This window comes from Taudactylus pleione, unplaced genomic scaffold (genome assembly GCF_031769625.1).
Source record: "Taudactylus pleione unplaced genomic scaffold, aTauple2 ptg000126l, whole genome shotgun sequence".
Taxonomy (NCBI): Eukaryota; Metazoa; Chordata; class Amphibia; order Anura; family Myobatrachidae; genus Taudactylus; species Taudactylus pleione.
The window spans coordinates 1,031,863-1,056,240 of NW_028284528.1; the positions used below are offsets into that span (position 1 = coordinate 1,031,863).

The 24,378-nt window shown below is 45.7% G+C and overlaps 1 protein-coding gene across 1 annotated transcript in view; it reads left to right on the top strand.

Moving 5' to 3' along the window:
• The first annotated feature begins 292 nt into the window (after nt 1-292).
• The window catches only part of TMPRSS3 (transmembrane serine protease 3), a 60,171-nt gene continuing 36,085 nt past the window's right edge, over nt 293-24,378 (top strand). Inside the window, exons 1-7 of the mRNA XM_088472544.1 lie at nt 293-361; nt 5,434-5,550; nt 8,707-8,823; nt 10,174-10,297; nt 18,238-18,366; nt 21,335-21,378; nt 23,203-23,374. Coding sequence (XP_088328670.1) covers nt 5,481-5,550; nt 8,707-8,823; nt 10,174-10,297; nt 18,238-18,366; nt 21,335-21,378; nt 23,203-23,374 — 656 coding nt within the window. The 5' untranslated portion in view covers nt 293-361; nt 5,434-5,480. The remainder of the gene's footprint in view (nt 362-5,433; nt 5,551-8,706; nt 8,824-10,173; nt 10,298-18,237; nt 18,367-21,334; nt 21,379-23,202; nt 23,375-24,378) is intronic.

Here is a 24,378-nt window from a genome sequence, read left to right on the forward strand (position 1 = left end):
ACCTCACTGGAGGAGTCTCTATACAAAATATGCAGCCGGTCGTAAGTATCAGTATTAAGCCTGCGCATGTGTATGTGCGAGCATGTGGGGGGGATAGGTGTTTGGGTGGATGAGCGGCTCGGCAATATTTGTGCAGTTCTAAAAATTCCTCTGGATAGAGATATGAGAAAGTATTTAATTTTCTCTCTTTCCAGGCTCCGGGTGAAGCTCCTGCCTCTGGCAGCTCCTGCCTCTGGCAGTCTAGAAGTTGTGTCTGTTTCTGAGGAGGAACTCCCGGCTGTGGATATTGCCTTCTCCTACTTCAGATTTTTCCTAACGCAAGCAAAACAAACAAAAGTAGATCCACGAGAAAACAAATCAGGTAAGACCAGTCCCATATTCGTCACACCCTGTTCTGTGTCAGGGACATCCTGGTCTGCTACCCATGTCCACATACACCTTTGCTTAAATTGCGCTAAATATCCCTGCTTAGCGTGCCACAGACTTTGCGACTAAAGCCGTACCATGTGACTTTTTCTTAAAATATGTTGTTATTCATATCACTAATGCAACAAACATATAATGTAAGGTAGAGATGTGCGGTTCTCCAGAAATCCGAATCCTCCTGAATCTGACTCACGGTTCTAATCTCCTGAGGTAATTCGGATTAATACAAAGAAGCAGCTCGGTCACAGATCAGTTGATATTCAAATTTCTGAGTAACGTTATTGTTGCTAATGCTGGGTGGAAGAATGGTCAAAGCTGTAGCCATGACACCAATTAAGCATTAAGGGCAGAATTGGATTATCTCCACATTATATCATAATCATTAGGATTAGGGAGACTAGATAGATAGATAGATAGATAGATAGATATGAGATAGATAGAAAGATAGATATGAGAGATAGATAGATAGATAGATAGATAGAAGATAAATATTTAGATAGATAGATAGATAGATATGAGATAGATAGATATGAGAGATAGATAGATATGAGATAGATAGATAGATATGAGAGATAGGTAGATAGATAGATATGAGATAGATAGATAGATAGATATGAGAGATAGATAGATATGAGAGATAGATAGATAGATAGATAGATAGATAGATATGAGATAGATAGATAGATATGAGAGATAGATAGATAGATATGAGAGATAGATAGATAGATATAAGATAAATAGATAAATAGATAGATATGAGATAGATAGATAGATATGAGAGATAGATAGATATGAGATAGATAGATAGATATGAGAGATAGATAGATATTAGAGATAGATAGATAGATAGATAGATATGAGCTAGATAAATAGATATGAGATAGATAGATATGAGATAGATAGATAGATAGATATGAGATAGATAGATATGAGAGATACATAGATAGATATGAGATAGATAGATATGAGATAGATAGATATGAGAGATAGATAGATAGATATGAGATAGATAGATATGAGAGATAGATAGATAGATAGATAGATAGATAAATAGATAGATAGATATGAGAGATAGATAGATAGATAGATAGATAGATAGATAGATATGAGAGATAGATAGATAGATAGATAGATAGATAGATAGATATGAGAGATAGATAGATATGAGATAGATAGATATGAGAGATAGATAGATAGATAGATAGATATGAGATAGATAGATAGATATGAGAGATAGATAGATAGATAGATATGAGATAGATAGATATGAGATAGATAGATAGATAGATAGATATGAGATAGATAGATATGAGAGATAGATAGATGAGATAGACAGATAGATATGAGATAGATAGATTTGAGATAGATAGATATGAGAGATAGATATGAGAGATAGATAGATATGAGATAGATAGATATGAGATAGATAGATATGAGAGATAGATAAATAGATAGATAGATAGATAGATATGAGATAGATAGATAGAATTTTTAAATATATTTTTGTTCAGAATATTTGAATGTCAGCTAAGCTGGCAAATATTAGATTATTTACAATCAAAATGGGTAAACTGCAAAATAATATACATATTTACATATTACATTTATGTTATACGATTCTAATGTTTGCACTATCTGCCAGCTTAGTTGACATACAAGGTTTAAATTAATGGTGATTAGCAAATAGTAAGTATTATAAACATAGAAAATATATTAAACAAAATAAAAATGACATAGTCTCTCTAATCCTAATTGTGTATGATATAACGTGGTATATAAGAAGGCTATGATTCACTAAAAAACAGGTAGTTATGCCAAGCCTCCTCTGAGGAGAGAGACGGAACCGGCCGAGTCCGTGACAGCTGCACAGTGGTAAGAATAGAAAAGTTGTATCTGGGAGCGGGTATAGAGCTGGGCCCCGTACAGCTATACCCCTTGTAGCTACGCCCTTGGTTATAAACCATTGGCGGAAAACTGACTGCTAGACCATCTATTATTTTAACCTGCGTATGCACAGATGAAAGGAGAAGGGACTGGACATTCACAATGCAGACAAGTGATGGACTTTTCACCATCGGACTCTTCTCATCAATGGTAAAATCATAGACCATTGGCAGGAACATGTTAATGGCTGCTAACCATTTATGGTCGATGGCCATCTCTCCCTGCCTTCGCTGTCTTGTGTTTCTCCACCCTAATCTGGATTTTTATGTCACTTATCCAAATTGAGGAGCACTCTCTATGGCAAAGTGTTTGCTGATGACCACAGTGCTGTTGTAGTCTCCTTACCTCTGTATAATTTCTGTCTACATCATTTGGAAGTTCCCATTGCAAAGGATCCACAACACAGATGTCTGCCTGACTCATGAAAGCTGTAGAAGAGATGAGTGCAGTGTTGGATCAACGGAGCCCTTTGGGGAACGTACCGGATTGGGGTAACATCTCGGAGGATCGAAGAATGCATTATCATTTTATGTTATCTCAATTACCTCCTCTGTTAGAGCCAATGGAAACATACAACTTTTTGATGACATTCAACAGAAATAGTTTAACATAGCAGGAGAAGGACTTAAACACTCCGAGTTCCACCCCGCGAGATAACCTGACGGCTATAAATACAAGTTTAGGTTTTTATTTCGGTTTAGGGAATTGTGTGCTATGTCTAAATTGCTTCCCATTAATTTCCCAGCTGCTGCCTTTTATTGTCCTGCAATCTAGAGGGTTTCAATGTGCAGATGTTCATTTGCTTAAACTTGTAACTTTGCCAGGGGGAGCCGAAAAAAAAAGAAAAAGGCTGAGTTCTTTATCCCTCCCCATCTGTCCTGCCAGCTACTCGTCCTAATTATTGGAGAGAAATACACTGGAAGACTCAGTTACAGCTTAGCAAAGCCTGCAGTAGCAAAACAAATGAAACACTTTATACCGGAAGAAGGGATGGAAACTGCGATGTTGGAGGCGAAGAACCTGTGACATTTACAAGTGGTACGCAGAAATATCGCGGAAAAGTCAAGTGGTCCCAGCAGGAAGAGACTATTGACGGCCATCGATGGTTGTTGTAACCATTGATGTTTTATGAACGATGCCAATGATTTTATCTATTCACCATCGCTTTCTTCCTGCCATTGGTTGTTTACCGATGTTTGAGGATGCAATTCCTGCTTCGTACGCCACAAGACGATATTATATCTCCACCAGAGCATGTGCACGACTCAAACCATCGAATGGTCTTACAACTAATTTCCCCTTTGTGCACTTTATTTAACAAACATCTTGTGTTATCTGTGTTGTGGGCAGGGTCGGAGTTTCACGCAAGTCTGCCCCCACATGTCATGGCCACACTCCCTTCATTCTGGGATACGACCTACTGTATGTCGGTAGTATGCAATTATTTTGCCGACATTCAGAATATCAATATCCAGATGTCGGCAGGTAAAATGTCTACAGCACATTTTAGGGTTAGGCTGCAGTTAAGGCTAGGCTGTAATAAGGGTCAGGGTTGGGCTGCGGTTAGGGTTAGGCTGTAATTAGGGTCAGGGTTGGGCTGCGGTTAGGGTTAGGCTGTAATTAGGGTCAGGGTTGGGCTGCGGTTAGGGTTAGGCTGTAATTAGGGTCAGGATTAGGCAGCGGTTAGGGTTAGGCTGTAATTAGGGTCAGGGTTAGGCTGTAATTAGGGTCAGGGTTAGGCTGCAGTTAGGGTTAGGCTGTAATTAGGGTCAGGATTAGGCTGCGGTTAGGGTTAGGCTGTAATTAGGGTCAGGGTTAGGCTGCGGTTAGGTTGTAATTAGGGTCAGGGTTAGGCTGCGGTTAGTTAGATTGTAATTAGGGTCAGGATTAGGCTGCAGTTAGAGTTAGGCTGTAATTAGGGTCAGGGTTGGGCTGCGGATATGGTTAGGCTGTAATTAGGGTCAGGGTTAGGCTGCGGTTATGGTTAGGCTGTACTTAGGGTCAGGGTTAGGCTGTGGTTAGGGTTAGGCTGTAATTAGGGTCAGGGTTAGGCTGCGGTTAGGTTGTAATTAGGGTCAGGGTTAGGCTGCGGTTAGTTAGGTTGTAATTAGGGTCAGGATTAGGCTGCAGTTAGAGTTAGGCTGTAATTAGGGTCAGGGTTGGGCTGCGGATATGGTTAGGCTGTAATTAGGGTCAGGGTTAGGCTGCGGTTATGGTTAGGCTGTACTTAGGGTCAGGGTTAGGCTGTGGTTAGGGTTAGGTTGTAATTAGGGTCAGAGTTAGGCTGCTTTATATGTTAGGCTGTGGTTAGGGTTAGGTTGTAATTAGGGTCAGGGTTAGGCTGCAGTTAGGGTTAGGCTGCGGTTAGGGTTAGGTTGTGGTTAGGGTCAGGCTGTGGTTAGGGTTTGGGTAATATCACCTAGAAATGCTATGCTGACAGTCGACATTCAGACTGTCGACATGTTGACATAACATCCATGTCGGCCTTCTGATCATTAACACTAAGAACATGTCGACATTCTGGTGTTGACATTCTGAAATGTCGACATTCTCTACCACACCCTGTATTTCATGGTGACCCCACACATACGTACATCTACACAATTACATTTAACCCTCTACATTTGCAGAAACGGACCAGTGCTAAGATCCAATCCCCACTACAGATTCACCTTATTAGGGCTAATGAGCGTGAAATAAGGTTTTCTAATCAGCGAGACGACCTCAATGAAGTGCTAGAGAATATCGAGCCCCTGGGTGAACAAATCTAAGGAATTAAGCAGTTTTTGGTAAATATCCCTCATGTATACCATACGTGCGTGCCAAATCTGGCACAGACCCGGCTTCACCAGGAACTGTCTATAGGCAGCTTTCAGCATCTGCAGATCTCCATCATCTGTGGAGGTCAAAGTCTACTGGCTGGAAATGCTGGGACTTGAAGTTCCCCAGCAGCTGTAGATGCAAAGCTTACCGACCTGTCAGAAGGTCCTCGATGACCTCGGTTTGTGTAAATGTTACTGTCAACCCCGTTACAATTTATTCTTATAAATGGTTTCTTTCCAGAAGACAGAGAACATGACGGATCTTCGAAGTGCCATCCCATTATCCCCATGAAATATCTAATTATCATCCTCCTTGTTGTTCTCATTATTGCTCTGGCGATCGCTACTGGCCTGATTGGTGAGTACTATTCATTATTCAGTGGCGTCTCCATTAAATTGTCAAGGATTAAATGTTTTACAAGCCACTTGAAGAGAAGAATAGAGGCTGTTCCTGGCCTTTTTTTTCATTAAGCAAAAGCTGGTTGACCTTTCTCACCTTCATTGTCTGACTGTGCGATGAATGGTCGATGACTTGATAGCTTGTTTATCAGTGTATTAATGGCTTAATTGGACAGTAGACATTCATTATATAGGATAACTTTCACGCAGTCTTCTGTTTAGCGAATATTCACTGTCTAACAGTTGCCATGTCTGGTCCCTAAGCAGACATTAATCTTCCTCAGTTCCCCTTGTAAACGGCAGAGTTCACGCCAAAGCAGCCGCGTTCTGACTAGTGGGCATTATATAAAAGGCAGTAGCCAATGATAATTTAGTTATTTCACCTTTTTCACAGCTTTTTATGATCTGGAACCTCTGCTACATACAAACCGCCCTTCGCTCCTCATTAGTTAACAGTTTACACAAAATGTAGAATTCCCAGACATGAGAGACCCTGCCAATCATCTTGCAGAATGAACATAGAAAACAGTTTAGAAGTCAGAACTAAGGGGCTGATTCAGACCCGCTCGCAAGCGGGTCGATGGTCCCCCTCTGCGCATGTGCCGCCTCCGGCGCGAGAGCCATGTCCAGCGACGGCAGCTCCGTCGCTACGGGTCTCGCTGCAAGACAGGGCGGCTGTCGATGTTGATTGACAGCTCGCCCCGTTTTGTAGGCGGTGAGGGGGGGTAGCTGCACAAACACAGGTGTTCCCTGAGGAAGGCGTTTGTGGGCGGCCCTACTGACATCACTCTATTAGAGCAGGGAGTCCACACGGGCTTGCAAGAGCTGAGACCCTACCACAGGGTCTCCTCGCAAGCCCGATGGTCGCAATAATTGCGACGGGCTCCAGGCAGCTCACAAAAGCTGTGGGTGGTCATCCACAGCTTAGCGAGCGGCCTGGTAAACAAAAAAAAATAATCCCTGCCCTGATACAGAGCAAGCACTCGCCAGCAGCGAGCGGCTCTGAATCAGGCCCTAAATTACCTGTTAAACTTTTATTTTTGAAAAGAATTGTCTTAAAAAAAAAAGTGTTATTTGTAAGAAAATCAGCTATACAAAAGCCTACACAGTATAACACAACCTCATTGTCTATTGTTTTCTATTCCCTTTATTAATCTCTTTAAACCATTTTTTTTGTTATCATAACAATATAATATAGTGAATCGAAACGCCAAAAGTTAATAAAAGTTATTTGAACAATATTGAGCGTCATACTACAATTCAATCCATGGAGATATACACAGGGTGTTTTGAAATGTAAAACATTGCCCTTTTAAGTTTTTGGGCTTAAACATGCTGGGAAGCGGTGGCTTGTTAGCTAATAAACCCCAATTATACATAGGCATAGATCCATGGGTTGGAGTTAGCGAGTGGTTGCTCTTAGGTCTCGTTATGGACTTTAGGGATCATAGGGGTCTGTGGGGTCTATCCGTTATGTTATTCATCATTGCACTGGCGCGGAGACAGCTGATCCGAAATTTTCGGAGCAGTGAGACAAGTGCGAACAAGAGCCCCGACGTTTGGCGGAAGGGGCAGGAGAGGGGCGTAGGGATATGAAAGGATCACTCTTCGCAACTCGGGACTCTTTCCCATGGGGAAGGAACGAGTTGCGAGCTGCGAGCTGCGAGCGAAAATGGAAAATGCTCCCGCAGTCAAGCTTCAAAAATATAGTATTTCCAGAACTTGATGAATTCTGTCCCTGATTCAGAGCCGGTCGCTCGCTCTGAATCAGGGCCGGTCTTTTTTTTTTTTAGAACAGCCTCCTGGCCACTCGCATAGCTGTGGGTGACCACCCACAGCTATAGCGAGCAGCCAGGAAGATGGTCGCGATGGTCAAGACCATCGCGACCATCGGGCTTGCGAAGAGACCCTTGTGGTAGGGTCTCGTTGCTGCAGCCCCAGAGAGATTTCATCTGAAATCTCTCCCACTGACTCATGATGTCACATGGGAACGCCTCCGTTTGGGCAGCCACTCCCCCGGCCCACCGACCAAAGGGGGCATGCTGTCACTCAACATCGACAGCATGCCCCCTTTGGTACGAGACCCAGAGCGACGGATTGCCCGTCGCTATCCGGGTCTCGCGCATGCGCACGACGGAGCCGGCTCCATCGTGCGCATGCGCCCTGGGCCACCATCGACCCAGTTGCGAGCGCTCAGCGCTTGCGACCGGGTCTGAATCAGGCCCTCTGTCCCCATACTAGTGTATGGGGACAGCGGGCCATTCCGGTAAGCAGGCGATATCTGTGATATCTCCTTCTTTACCCCTATGATGAATGGCCTGAAAACGTAGGGCCTGATTCAGACCCACTCGCAAGCGGCTGTCCGCTCGCAAGTGGGTCGATGGTATGCACTGCGCATGCGCACAACGGAGGGAGCTCATTGTGTCTGATCAAAGGGGGCGTGCTGTCGATGTTGATTGACAGCACGCCCCCTTTGGTGGGCGTGCCGGGGGCGTGCCTCCCAGACGGGGGCGTTCCCAAGGGAACGCCTACCGTCAGAAGCCGGCCCACTGACATCACTAGTGATGTCAGTGGGAGTGATTTTGGCTCTGATAGAGCCAAAATCACTCCGGGCCTTGCGGTTGAGAAACTCAACCGCAGGCTCCGGCTTGCAGACCATCGCGGCCATCAACCTGCACGATCGTATAGGCTGTGGGTGGTGACCCACAGCTATACGAGCGTCCAGGAGGACGCTCCATAATTATGGAGGACGGCCCTCATTCAGAGCGTGCGCTCTGCTCAGAGCGTCCGGCTCTGAATGAGGGCCTTAATTTCTACAATTGCAGGTGAAAATGTTAATCTTTACCTGCTTTTTGTAGAAATGAAGCGATGGTGACTAGACCCCTAAGCCTTGGAGAGAGATAAAGTGGAGAAAAATATCACCAATCAATCAGCTCTTAACTGTCATTTTTCAAACACAACCTGTAACATGACAGTTAGGAGCTGATTTGTTGGTACTTTATCTTCCTCTACTCCAAGGCTCAGTGTATAGACCCCTATTTACTAAGCCACGGAAAGAGAAGAAGGAAAACTACTTAACAATACTTTTTTTTTTTTTTTTTGACCATTTTCTTAGTCCACTACACGTGTCCTGGGAAGATACATTGCCAATCCTCTTCAAAATGTATTCTCAAAACGAAACGCTGCGACGGCGTCTTCGACTGTCCAGACGGAGATGACGAATTGAGATGTGGTAACAATCGCACATTTACACGTTTAATTATTTGTTTTCCATGGGTTTTACATCATGTAGAATTGTATGAAAACTCAATATGATTGGAAAAAACATCGGAGAGAAGCAAGTTGGGTCACTCTGGCTGTATAAATCAGGCATTTAACCACTTGCCTGGCATGGACGTAAGCTTCTGACCACACCAGGCAGTTCTTTATCTGTACTGGACGTAAAATTTCGTCCAGACAGATAAACATGAGGGAGGCTGCAGGCAGAGAATCTTCCAGCAGCTGCTGCTCTTCCGGTCCCTCTGCTTGCCAGCACCCTCTCCTCCTCTGTCTGCTGTGCTGCCAATCAGTCTTGAGCAAAGCAGGACCCCTACCCAGCGCCTGCAGAACTGAGCAGCCGCTGGGAAAAAGTAAGTTTAACCTTCCCCCTAACGCCCCTGACATACCTGGTTCCTGTATCCGGTCTCTAATTGAATGTCACGATGGTCGCGATGTTTCCGGTGTTCCGATGGTGGTTCCGATGTTCAGTTATTTAAAAAAACTATTTTTTTTTTACAAATCTTAAAAAAAAAAAAAAACTTTTTTAACATTTTTTTATGAAACCATTTTGGATAAGTTAAAATGGATGTTCCTCACCCAATTCACTCATAAAAAATACCCGACAATTTTAGAGCAGTTTTTGGAAAAAAAAAAATCGTCAGTTAAGTGGTTAAAGGCATAGCAATGCCTTTTTAGAATGCAAATTAGCACTGGGATGAAGGTGTTTGTGGGCAATACAGTGCATGTGACATGTTTTGGCCAATAGGAATGCTTTTGTATAATCTTGTGTCTAGTTTGGGTTCTATTGAGGGTGAATAGAACACATTTAGAACTTCAAATAGAACTTCAAATAGAAACCAGTGCACCATCGAAATCAGAACGGAAACCAAAATCGACTGTTAGTAAATTATCTATTTTGAACAGAAACGCTGTGGTCGATTTTGTGGGGATGTTGGTTCTATTTTGGTGGATTTTTAAAATTGAACTAATATCGACTTTTAGTAAATTTACCGCCTGGGTTCTAATCCCAGGACCACACAATAGGCATTTATGATACAAGCGACTTACATAAAATATCCTTAAAAATACATCCTTATATTTGGTTGGTACTGATGTCACCTATGACAATTGGAAAGTAGTGATGTCACTGCTGTAAAGTGTACCTTTATATTCGGTGACCAGTGATGTCACTTTTATGTTACTTTACGTTTTCCTATCAGTGTCACTATAAGGATATGTGACTCATATAGCATTTATATTCAGCCGTGTCTGTCATTGAAGTACTGTTACATATTCACCGTGTGTATAAATGACAATCTTTCAGTGAGGATGAGTGGACGGAGCGGGGTGCTGCAGGCTTACATCGCAGGATCCTGGAGAACGCTCTGCACTGACGGCTGGAAAGCATTGTATGGGAATTTGACATGTAAGCAATTAGGGTTTTCCAGGTAATAAGTTGATTTATGCTGCACTGCATGGTGTCCTCACTTGTTTCACCCAGAATAGACCCCACTGCATGCCAACCTGTAAACGGGTCCCCTAAGTGCTGCCAGTGACCATTTTCAGGTGATATATGCAGAGAGTTGGCGCGGGTGCAGGACATTGCAAAGACTCTGAGCTTGATTATGAGTCTGACACAAAATGGCGGCATTTGCAGACGTCTGCGCCTTCCTTATGTAATGCAGGAATCTGTCTGTCTATGACCGTATCTGCATGGTGCCAAGCGGAAGGGCGTACTCGCCTTGTTTTTCTGATGCAACCGTTTGTGGGCGACTCAGAATCAGATCCTCTGCCACGGTGTCAGAGCCTTTGTGATCAACCGCACATGTGCCAGCTGTCTGGAAATATAACACAAAAGATGGCCGCCAGCAGACGATATATATATGGGGGGTATATATATGGGGGGGAATGTTACACAGGCCCCCTGGCTATTAACACACCTCTGATACCCTGGGTCATCTGGTTCTTGTGTTCCCTCAGTTGCTTGTTAACTTATTATTCACTGTATAACCTGCCATCAGTGCAGACTTTTACAGACAGATATTTTAGTGGATGAGGTACGTTGGAGGGAGCTGCCATATTTTGCTCTCTCTCATGGTATAGCCTGCTTTCTAACCATTGAGGTACTGCTTGTCTGATGCGATACCTGTGCTGCCTACGTAAATTTAGAATGGTGCTAATAGAAAGAATTAACCGAAAGATATAGCCTTTTTTTTTTCAGCACTGAGCTCTTTGAATAAATGGAGCTGCTGTATTGCCACTCCTTCCATAAAGTCATATCTATACTGTAATGTACATATTACATCTACTGCTACATATGATACCCTGCAGTATGAGGACAGCCTTTCTCTCCCCAACTTTTTACCACATTGGGAAAACCACTAAAAGCTACAGTGGGCTTTAAGAACGCTGCATTCCATTCCTGTGATGCTGCATTCCATTCCTGTGATGCTGCATTCTATTCCTGTGACCCTGCATTCCATTCCTGTGGCGCTGCATTCCATTCCTGTGACGCTGCATTCCATGCCTGTAAAGCTGCATACCATTCCTGTGACACTGCATTCCATTCCTGTGATGCTGCATTCCATGCCTGTGGCGCTGCATTCCATTCCTGTGATGCTGCATTCCATGCCTGTGGCGCTGCATTCCATTCCTGTGATGCTGCATTCCATGCCTGTAAAGCTGCATTCCATTCCTGTAAAGCTGCATTCCATTCCTGTGACACTGCATTCCATTCTTGTAATGCTGCATTCCATTCATGTAATTCTGCATTCCATTCCTGTGACGCTGCATTCCATTCCTGTAATTCTGCATTCTATTCCTCTGACGCTGCATTCCATTCCTGTAATGCTGCATTCCATGAATTTAAAGCTGCATACCATGCCTGTAAAGCTGCATACCATTCCTGTGACACTGCATTCCATTCCTGTGACACTGCATTCCATTCCTGTAATGCTGCATTCCATTCCTGTGGTGCTGCATTCTATTCCTGTAGCGCTGCATTCCATGCCTGTGGTGCTGCATTCCATTCCTGTGATGCTGCATTCCATGCCTGTAAAGCTGCATTCCATTCCTGTAAAGCTGCATTCCATTCCTGTGACACTGCATTCCATTCCTGTAATGCTGCATTCCATTCCTGTAAAGCTGTATTCCATTCCTGTGATGCTGCATTCCATTCCTGTAATGCTGCATTCCATTCCTGGAATTCTGCATTCCATTCCTGTGACGCTGCATTTCATTCCTGTAATTCTGCATTCTATTCCTGTGACGCTGCATTCCATTCCTGTAATTCTGCATTCCATGCCTGTAAAGCTGGATTCCATTCCTGTAGCGCTGCATTCCATTCCTGTGGCGCTGCATTCCATTCCTGTGATGCTGCATTCCATGCCTGTAAAGCTGCATTCCATTCCTGTGACGCTGCATTCCATTCCTGTAATTCTGCATTCTATTCCTCTGACGCTGCATTCCATTCCTGTAATGCTGCATTCCATGAATTTAAAGCTGCATACCATGCCTGTAAAGCTGCATACCATTCCTGTGACACTGCATTCCATTCCTGTGACACTGCATTCCATTCCTGTAATGCTGCATTCCATTCCTGTGGTGCTGCATTCCATTCCTGTAGCGCTGCATTCCATGCCTGTGGTGCTGCATTCCATTCCTGTGATGCTGCATTCCATGCCTGTAAAGCTGCATTCCATTCCTGTAAAGCTGCATTCCATTCCTGTGACACTGCATTCCATTCCTGTAATGCTGCATTCCATTCCTGTAAAGCTGTATTCCATTCCTGTGATGCTGCATTCCATTCCTGTAATGCTGCATTCCATTCCTGGAATTCTGCATTCCATTCCTGTGACGCTGCATTTCATTCCTGTAATTCTGCATTCTATTCCTGTGACGCTGCATTCCATTCCTGTAAGTCTGCATTCCATTCCTGTGGCGCTGGATTCCATTCCTGTAGCGCTGCATTCCATTCCTGTGGCGCTGCATTCCATTCCTGTGATGCTGCATTCCATGCCTGTAAAGCTGCATTCCATTCCTGTAAAGCTGCATTCCATTCCTGTGACACTGCATTCCATTCCTGTAAAGCTGCATTCCATTCCTGTGATGCTGCATTCCATTCCTGTAATGCTGCATTCCATTCCTGTAATTCTGCATTCCATTCCTGTGATGCTGCATTCCATTCCTGTAATTCTGCATTCTATTCCTGTGACGCTGCATTCCATTCCTGTGGCACTGCATTCCATTCCTGTGATGCTGCATTCCATGCCTGTAAAGCTTCATTCCATTCCTGTGCCGCTGCATTCCATTCCTGTGGCGCTGCATTCCATTCCTGTGGTGCTGCATTCCATTCCTGTGATGCTGCATTCCATTCCTGTGATGCTGCATTCCATTCCTGTGATGCTGCATTCCATTCCTGTGATGCTGAATTCCATTCCTGTGAAGCTGCATTCCATGCCTGTGATGCTGCATTTTATTCCTGTGACGCTGCATTCCATGCCTGTAATTCTGCATTCCATTCCTGTAAAGCTGCATTCCATTCCTGTGACGCTGCATTCCATTCCTGTAAAGCTGCATTCCATTCCTGTGACGCTGCCATTCCTGTAAAGCTGCATTCCATTCCTGTGATGCTGCATTCCATTCCTGTAATTTTGCATTCCATTCCTGTGACGCTGCATTCCATGCCTGTAATTCTGCATTCCATTCCTGTAAAGCTGCATTCCATTCCTGTGATGCTGCATTCCATTCCTGTAAAGCTGCATTCCATTCCTGTAAAGCTGCATTCCATTCCTGTGATGCTGCATTCCATTCCTGTAATTCTGCATTCCATTCCTGTAACGCTGCATTCCATTCCTGTGATGCTGCATTCCATTCCTGTAAGTCTGCATTCCATTCCTGTGACGCTGCATTCTATTCCTGTAATTCTGCATTCCATTCCTGTGATGCTGCATTCCATTCCTGTGACGCTGCATTCCATTCCTGTGGCGCTGCATTCCATTCCTGTGAAGCTGCATTCCATTCCTGTGATGCTGCATTCCTTTCCTGTGATGCTGCATTCCATTCCTGTGGCGCTGCATTCCATTCCTGTAATTCTGCATTCCATTCCTGTGACGCTGCATTCCATTCCTGTAATTCTGCATTCCATTCCTGTGATGCTGCATTCCATTCCTGTAATTCTGCATTCCATTCCTGTGACGCTGCATTCCATGCCTGTAATTCTGCATTCCATTCCTGTAAAGCTGCATTCCATTCCTGTGATGCTGCATTCCATTCCTGTAAAGCTGCATTCCATTCCTGTGATGCTGCATTCCATTCCTGAAATTCTGCATTCCATTCCTGTGACGCTGAATTCCATTCCTGTGATGCTGCATTCCATTCCTGTAAGTCTGCATTCCATTCCTGTGACGCTGCATTCTATTCCTGTAATTCTGCATTCCATTCCTGTGATGCTGCATTCCATTCCTGTGACGCTGCATTCCATTCCTGTGGCGCTGCATTCCATTCCTGTGGCGCTGCATTCCATTCCTGTGAAGCTGCATTCCATTCCTGTGATGCTGCATTCCTTTCCTGTGATGCTGCATTCCATTCCTGTGGCGCTGCATTCCATTCCTGTAATTCTGCATTCCATTCCTGTGACGCTGCATTCCATTCCTGTAATTCTGCATTCCATTCCTGCGACGCTGCATTCCATTTCTGTAATTCTGCATTCCATTCCTGTGGCGCTGCATTCCATTCCTGTGATGCTACATTCCATGCCGGTAAAGCTGCATTCCATTCCTGTAAAGCTGCATTCCATTCCTGTGACACTGCATTCCATTCCTGTAATGCTGCATTCCATTCCTGTAAAGCTGTATTCCATTCCTGTGACGCTGCATTCCATTCCTGTAAAGCTGCATTCCATTCCTGTGATACTGCATTCCATTCCTGTAATGCTGCATTCCATTCCTGTAAAGCTGTATTCCATTCCTGTGACGCTGCATTCCATTCCTGTAATGCTGCATTCCATTCCTGTGGCGCTGCATTCCATTCCTGTAGCGCTGCATTCCATGCCTGTGGCGCTGCATTCCATTCCTGTGATGCTGCATTCCATTCCTGTAATTCTGCATTCCATTCCTGTGATGCTGCATTCCATTCCTGTAAAGCTGCATTCCATTCTTGTAATTCTGCATTCCATTCCTGTGATGCTGCATTCCATTCCTGTAATTCTGCATTCCATTCCTGTGACGCTGCATTCCATTCCTGTGATGCTGCATTCCTGTAATGCTGCATTCCATTCCTGTAATTCTGCATTCTATTCCTGTGACGCTGCATTCCATTCCTGTGGCGCTGCATTCCATTCCTGTGATGCTGCATTCCATTCCTGTAATTCTGCATTCCATTCCTGTGACGCTGCATTCCATTCCTGTGAACTGTATGAGATACTATTTTCATCTAAACTGCATTTTTTTTTATAACACCCCTGAAGAAGTTCATTTAAGGGGCGAAACGCGTAGCGATTTCTGGTGCCGTGTTTCTGCCATTTTGTGAGGGCTCTATCATTTAAGCTCACACCTGAGAGGTGATGATAGGAGCTGGTTCCATCTCTCTCTAAGTGGCAGTGAACAATATGACACCTTTGGAATACAGTGTAAGCAATTTTTTCTTGTATACATTTCTATCAAGAATAAAATATGCTGATTTCTACTAACAAACGGCCATTGGGCCTTCCTTCGTGGGTGCCCTTTACTTGGTGAGAGGGTTTAACTCCAGATATTATTGGACACTGAACTCAGCACATGGAATAACCTTGGTCCCAAAAGAAGAATTAATAACAGCGAAACGATTCTATTCCTTGTCGTACAATTGTGGAAGTTTATTCCTCATCCCAGAAATATGGACTCATTGAATATGTACAGTGACTAAGATCACTAAACGGACTTTCAGCGCCCTCTGCTCTCTTATTTGTATTTTATTTAATTGGATTCTACTAACAGAGCGTCCACTAAGAGGTGCAGCTATCTCACTGCTAATGCGAGATATAAGCAAATTTGTATTGTTTGAGATATATATATATATAAAGAAAGCCTTTATTTCTGTTATAGTAGTGGAACTGGAATCTCAAACTGAACAGTTCCATAGAAGTGGCGCGCTCCAACACATGAACACGAGTAGGGACCTTCCAAATTGTAAGTTATTAGATAAGCGGTGATTAAAAAAGAAGACCCTACACTTATTATCTTATTGCGATAAGTGTTAGTTTACGAAGTAGAACCTTAATCCACAGTGTTCCAACAAAAGTGTCAGACTGCATTGGTCCAGTGCACAGGGCTGGATTAAGGTTTGTGGGGAACCCAGGAAAACTAACTTCTGGGAGAGCCTACCAATACAATTCTCAATACGATATGCTGATGATGTTGTTACAAAGTAAAATGTGTAAATACTCCCAGCGCATGAAATGTGCTGAACACACCATAGTGCCCCCAGTTCGCGTTATGCCACACAGAAACCCCAGTTCACATATGCCACAGTGCTCCCACGCTGGAGGTGTAGATATTTGTATAGGCCCCTGAGTTTGGGGGCCCCCAGGTTGGCCTCCATGGCCGCCTTGTTGGTAATTGGGCTCTGTAGGTCTAGTAGTACACCCTGTTTAGGATTTGTTTTTGGTGTGGAACTATATTAAACATAAAGGTAAAATTTAATTTACATGTGAACCTACAGACCAAACTACAATCCGTGATGTCTGGTGCAGTAAGAAGAGGCTGTCTTCGCTACTAGTGGCTATGCATTGTTAATAGTCAACATGCCCACTGGTGCTAAGAAGGGTGGGAGTGGGGTGGTCAGGTACTCCTTACCCAGGCCCAGGCTTGTTGGAGTAGTCTGGCGAGGGTCCGGGTCAGTTGCTGAGGGGGACATTGTCTCCCTTTCCAGTGATGCTGAAGGGTACAAAATTCCTTGTTTGCAGTGCATGACGCCACGGGCCTGGGTCAGTTGCTGAACAAATGTTCCCCTTTGCAGCATGAGGGGCCGTGCACAATATATATATATTTTGTTTTTGAGGGAGTGTGACCAGGCCACCTGGATTTGGCCATGCCCCCCCAGTACCCATTCCTTTCCTCGCTCTCAACAGCCCTGAAGATGCTGTCTGTATCAGGAGGAGATTTGAGACTGGACTGTTGCAGACAGCCTAGACCAGGGGTCAGGGAACTTTTTTACCTTTTACCCAGAATATATTTAGATACGTCGACATTACCCCCTTGATTTGAAAGGAAGGAAATCATATAGTAGTGCCCCCATATAATGCCCCATGTAGTAGTGCCCCCATAGTTATGCCCCTGTAGTAGTGCCCCCATAGTTATGTCCCTGTAGTAGTACCCCCATATAATGCCCCTGTAGTAGTGCCCCCATAGTTATGCCCATGTAGTAGTGCCCCATAGTTATGCCCCTGTAGTAGTGCCCCCATATGATGCCCCTTTAGTAGTGCCCCATTGTTATGCCCCTGTAGTAGTGCCCCCATAGTTATGCCCCTGTAGTAGTGCCCCCATATAATGCCCCTGTAGTAGTGCCCCCATAGTTATGCCCCTGTAGCAGTACCCCCATATGATGCCCCTGTAGTAGTGCCCCCATATAATGCCCTTGTAGTGCCGCTTGTACAAAAAAAACCTCTTACCTTAATCCCCGCTCCTGCATCCGCCGCCGTCCTGTCCGCTCCTCGGAACTATGGGAGAGACGTCATGACGTCTCTCCCATAGTGCGCATAGAGAGAGCCGGAAGCTGGAGTTCAGACGAGAACTCCAGCCTCTGGCTAACGCAGCGCTGCAGGGAAGGAGCCGGGCGCCCGCTGGTAATAACATCTCAGTGGCGTCCGACTTAGAGCCTCCCTGCGGCACAGCCGGCATTCATATGAATCATTCTATATTATAGAATGATTCATATGCATGCCCGGCTGTCCGTCCATTACCCCCAGGAATTTCATTTTTACCCCATGTGGGGTAATTTACCCCTGTTCCCTGACCACTGGCCTAGACCAACTGGAAAACTGGTGACCAATGAGACCATTTGAATACACACAAAGTGAGACTAACTTGTAGCCAATAATAGTATTAGACCATTGATAAATGCCAGTCTGTAGGTAATCAGAGCATTGGAACATTCGGAAAGTAAAACCAACCTATAGACAATCAGAGCATTACAAAGTTCCAAATAAGGTTGTCATAAATTTTCAGAAAACAGCAATTTATGAGGTTTTGGGCAACAAATAAAATATCCCTAGAATGTGTGAAGGGGCGATCTTTCCGAATCTATGCTTTTCAGCTTTGATAGATAACGCCATCTTTAGATGATTTTCCTCTCCTGATTTCTGATGCAATATTCTAAAATGTACCTAGCTAATATTGTCTGACCTTTGCAGTTTCATGAGCACTACGTCCTTGCCAGTGGATGCTGTTGAAGAACAGTTTAGACAAGAATTTGTGTCAATCACGCAATCGGCAAATTTTGAAGCCCAGGCAACGTTACTGCAACATGTTATCGATGCAAGGTTGGTGTTAGTGCATAAGGATGGAATAATGACTTATGATATGTGTTATGATCCAGCCGGTCCCCAGATACCTCAATCTGAAACAGCTTGTCGTGGTTAATGGTTACATCAGCACTTACGGTGAGTAACACAATTCCACAGCCACCATCAAGGGTTCATTAGAAGTAGCCCTTGGATCCTACAGAACTTTCACACAATGATAACTTTTCAAACAATAAGGTAACACGTGTATATAGCATAGACCTTAGAAATCCTACAGGCGTATATGTACCTGGAAAGAACTAAAATTAAGGATTTTAATCTGAGTACAAAAATACTCCAATGCATCAAATACAAAAAATGTTTGCGTAATGGACACACAGATTAATATGCAAAATAATTTCAAAAAATGAAAAGGAATAAAAACAGAACAACAGATGTGCCCACATACACCTATTCTCTGTGTGCTACATGTCGCGCCACACGATGTGGGAGCTCAGTATGACTCGGTACCACCGAGCGTTTTTTTGTGCTTCATTTTACCTTCAAATGCATCTTATTCGCACTAGTGTTACTGTGTTACAGCCGCTGACACTGTAACGTAGCATTTCACATGCAGATACACCCGCACTCGCTCAGAGAATATAGGAATGCCGTATATCGTTTTAAGCAGCAGAAGCTGCTTGTGCATCCTATTTGCATTGTCAAAGGTAAAAAGACGCACGAAAAGACGCTCAGCGCTACCGAGTCACGCCACAGCATGGCACGACTAGAAGGGCTGTTTAACATGCCAGGAGGCTAGATGTATATGGACCCATCTGTATGACAGGTCTGCAGTCTGGAGATTCCTTACAGGCTATGGACCAATCTGGCCTGCACAGACTGAGATCCCTCTTTATGCTATGGAGGGATTTTCATAGCCCCCAACGACTGGTTAACCCTTTTAGAGGCCAATGGGCAGGGCCGGTGCAAGGTTTCTGGACACCCTAGGCATATCTATAGCCTTGCGCCCCCCTCCCCTCGGATAGCTAAACAAGCCCTTATACAGTGCCCCCAGCAGTGGTCCCCTATATGCAGTGGCCCCAGTAGTGCCCCTTATACAGTGCACCCAGTAGTGGCCCCCTATGCTGTGCTCACAGTAGTGGTCCCCCTATGCAGGGCCCCTTATATAATGCCCCCAGTAGTAGTCCCACCTACGCAGTGCCCCTTATATAGTGCCCCAGGTAGTGGTCCCCCTATGCAGTGCCCCTTATATAGTGCCCCAGGTAGTGGTCCCCCTATGCAGTGCCCCTTATATAGTGCCCCAGGTAGTGGTCCCCCTATGCAGTGCCCCTTATATAATGTCCCCAGTAGTAGTCCCCCCCTGTGCAGTGCCCCTTATATAGTGCCCCCAGTAGTAGCCTCCTCCCAGCAGTGCCCCCAGTAGTAACCTCCCCCCAGCAATGCCCCCAGTAGTAGCCTCCCCCCAGCAGTGCCCCCAGTAGTAACCTCCCCCCAGCAGTAGCCCCCCCCAGCAATGCCCCCAGTAGTAATCGTGCCCCCAGTAGTAGCCTCCCCCCAGCAATGCCCCCAGTAGTAACCTCCCCCCAGTAGTAGCCTCCCCCCAGCAGTAACCTCCCCCCAGTAGTAGCCTCCCCCCAGCAGTGCCCCCAGTAGTATTCTCCCCCCAGCAGTGCCCCCAGTAGTAACCTCCCCCCAGTAGTAGCCTCCCCCCAGCAATGGCCCCAGTAGTAACCTCCCCCCAGTAGTAGCCTCCCCCCAGCAGTGCCCCCAGTAGTAACCTCCCCCCAGTAGTAGCCTCCCCCCAGCAGTGCCCCCAGTAGTAACCTCCCCCCAGTAGTAGCCTCCCCCCAGCAGTGCCCCCAGTAGTAACCTCCCCCCAGTAGTAGTCTCCCCCCAGCAGTAACCTCCCCCCCAGTAGTAGCCTCCCCCCAGACAAACACACAGTTAAAAAAAATAAAACTCCACTTACCTTAATCCCGTGCTCCAGCGTCCGCTCCTCTGTCCCCTGGGCTCCGGCAGTCCCCGCGGGCCGCTTTGCATGATGGTAGAGACGTCATGACGTCTCTCCCATCACCCACTGCAGGAGCTGGAAAATGGAGCTCATGAGTGAGCTCCATCCCAGCTCCGGCAGTGGGCTGCAGCGCAGCAGCCGATGAGAGTCTGTCTGACTCTCATCGGCTGCTAAAGCAAACGCACAGCCACCGGCACCGGAGGCTGTGTGTTTGTTCCTAGTAGTGTAGTGCGGGCTGCACTTATGCGCGGTCCACACTACCGCCCTGCAGGGCCGGCGCTCTTAGGCAGCTGCCTACGTTTGCCTAGTGGTTGCCTAAAGGTTTCTCGTGAAAGATGATTGTAATAATTTTCTATATCGAGGATCTCATAACCTCTGTCTTGTAATTGAAAAATAGTGGAAATGGGAAATTTTCAAATGTATCATTCAGATTTCGCAAATATTTATCAGATTTTCTTGCTCCTGTTTATCGCGTTCCTCAGATGGCGTAGAAATAGCTTCTCATTAGAAGGTTTAGGAGAGGGGTGTCTGAGAGCCCACCCATGTATGAGAAGACCTCCCATGTTTTCCAGCTCCTTCTTTTCCTTGGCCTACTTGTTAGAAGGCTGTGAGCCTTCCTCACAGCCCATTTCAATTGAACCTTTATTAATTATTTGACACGTGAGTAAATGGATCCATAATATATTATATATTTTAATTGATTAATCAAATAAATGAAATTAAGCTTTTCTTCCTCCTGCATGCAGCAGCGACACAAGGGAATTGTTTGTGGTTTTGCTTTATACGCATGCACCGCTTATCTCCCCAGCACAAGCACAATTAGCCCCATACTGTTATGTAAGGGTTAGTTAGCATGGTGTCAGATATGAACGCTGGTCTTGCTACGTGATGGGAATAGTGGCTCCTACTGTAAAGTGCTGTAATTAGATAATATAGAACCTCCCTGCAGTATCACTTTTTTTTTTCTTTTTGTAGGGACCACTGCTCCTCGGGATATGTCACCACCATAAAATGCCTCGGTGAGTGTTTGTCATTAATCTGGGGATGCTGGTGACATGTTGGGGAGTGTCTGTGTCGGGTAATGGTCCTAATGCTGAGTCACACATATATAAGGCAGACAGCCTACTGACTTCCTTATGTATCCGCCCATCTGTGCCGATTATCCCTCTGTCTTCGCATGGAGGCCGGCGCGGCCTACTGTGCTTACATCCGCAGTCGCCATAATCAGTACCAGGACTTACACCCACCCCATGCTTGGTACAAAAGATCATTCAGAAACCGGCGTCTCCTCTCCATCCGCACATTTCAAACTAGCACGGAAGTTGGCCGATACGTCATGACACTATTAGTTCCGGGCTCTCGTATGGTAGCTGCCCAGTTGCCACCCAGCAGCACCTATTTTTCAGCAAGATTGATCCATCGACGCAATGCCGAAACTAGGGGTGTGTGAATGGTACCGTCGCCCAGGGCCCTGTGGGTGGCACCTTCTCTGCCCCACCACCCCTGCATATGGCTTGCAGGGTGCCTCTAACCATACCTCCCTACCGTCCCAATTGATTTTAGAGGAACAGTCCCGCTTTTCGGACACTGGTCCTGATTCAGAGCCGTACGCTCTGACAGAGCGCTCGCTCTGAATCAGGGCCGTCCTTCCTAATTTTAGAGCGGCCTACAGGCCGCTCTCATAGCTGTGGGTGACCACCCACAGCTATAGCGAGTAGCCAAAAAGATGGTCGCGATGGTCAAGACCATCGCGACCATCGGGCTTGTGACGAGACCCTTGTGGTCTCGTTGCTGCAAGCCCTGGAGTGCTTTTGGCTCTATCAGAGCCCAGAGCACTCCCACTGACATCATTTGTGATGTCAGTGGGGCCGGACCCAGACCGTAGGCGTTCCCATGGGAACGCCTCCGTCTGGCCAGCCACGCCCCCGGCACGCCCACCAAAGGGGGCGTGCGGTCATTCACCATCGACAGCACGCCCCCTTTGTAGCGAGACCAATAGCGACGGCTTGGCCGTCACTATCCGGGCCAACATCGACCCGCTTGTGAGTGCTCAGCACCCGCTTGGCATCGACTGGGCCAACATCGACCCGCTTGTGAGTGCTCAGCGCTCGCGAGCGGGTCTGAATTAGGCCCACTGTCCCACCCGCCAGCCACAGTGTCCCGCAATGGTGGTGGGGAGTAGGGGTTGGGAGGCTCCCTTTACCCACTGCACTGCTTACCAGAGCAAGAGGTAAATAGATGCCGTGTACATGCGCCCAGCGTCTATTCTATTGCAGAGAGAGGGTTTGGGGGCATGCCCTACAGCTCCCAGAGGCCGGCATCAGAAATCTTGGGGTCCTGTACACTGATGTCTTTGGGCCCCCCCACTCATAACTTACTAACATGGCCTAACTTAACGTCGCACTCGGCAGCGGTAACAACGGCGGGATATGAAAACTGCGCAGTTCCTACCTGAATCCCTATGGCTGCTGGCGGCTGCAACTCCGTTGGTGCTTCGCTTGCTCCTAGGCAGAATCAAAAGGAGAAGCGCAGCGGGCCACACGTCATCACGCCCGCCATTGCGCATCATCAGGCGCATGCGCACTTCTGTAGTTTCCCCTACGTGGGGTAACTATGGGGGAGTTGTTTACATTTGTTGCTATTGTTGCACCAAGCTGACGCGGTTCTAATTTAAATACTCCTACAGTTTATATTGGCTGTTTGTGTCCCCTTAAGTGGTTGAGGCCCATCTGAACCTTGGAACCCCGGGGCCCGGTGATGGTGTTCCCCTAGTACCTCACCAGGCCTGTGGTCTGTACTGTTTTGTTATTTATTTCATTATAACAGTTTCGCTTTATTTGCAGTCTGTGGAAACCGACCCAGTTACAGCACGTCAGCGCGTATAGTGGGCGGGAACATTTCTGCAGATGGACAGTGGCCCTGGCAAGCCAGCCTGACCTTCCAAGGAATTCATCTGTGCGGTGGCTCTCTTATTAGCGCACAATGGATAGTCACCGCGGCTCACTGCGTGTACGAGTAAGTGTCGGCAGACAAGGTCTTCACTTTCAGTAGTAGTGTATTCTGCAGTGAGACATATTCAGGGTCATCCGCCTAGTGCAGAGAAAACCTCTCCCCGTGTATCATCTAGACCAGGGGTTCCCAACCACGGTCCTCAAGGTACACTAACAGTCCAGGTTTTAGGGATAGCCATACTTGAGCACAAGTGACTTAATTAGTACCTGAGTTATATTGATTTAACCATCTGTGCACAACCATGGATATCACTAAAACTAGGACTGTTAGTGTGCCTTGAGGACCGAGGTTGGGAATCACTGATCTAGACAGAGCAATGGCGGCCATTTTGTGGGATGAACCAATAGGTATGATAATGGAGTCTATTACCAGGAACAAGTGAAGTTACTGAGACACCATAGGTTGACTCCACTCTAAGCAGAGCAAGGTTTTATATGTCTCCAAAATAGGTAATTTACGAAGCGCAAAAGGGCCACTCAGCAACTTTTGAGCCTCTGTGCACCTTGATTGCCATTGGGGCACATAGATTTGTGTGTAAAGATAGTTGCATTTGCAGAAGAGCAGAAGTTCGCAAAGGGTCACACAAGGCTGCACCATATATAGAGTCACATATGGCTGCATCGCATACAGGTCACAGAGGAGTCGTATACTGGTCACACAAGGCAATAGTATATATTGGACCTACAAGACAGCATTATATACTGTACCTACAAGATAGCATTATATACTGGACCTATACTGGAAACACAAGACAGTATTATATACTGGACCTACAAGACAGCATTATATACTGTACTTACAAGATAGCATTATATACTGGACCTATATTGGAAACACAAGACAGTATTATATACTGGACCTACAAGACAGCATTATATACTGTACCTACAAGATAGCATTGTATACTGGACCTATATTGGAAACACAAGACAGTATTATATACTGGACCTACAAGACAGCATTATATATTGTACCTACAAGATAGCATTATATACTGGTCACATAAG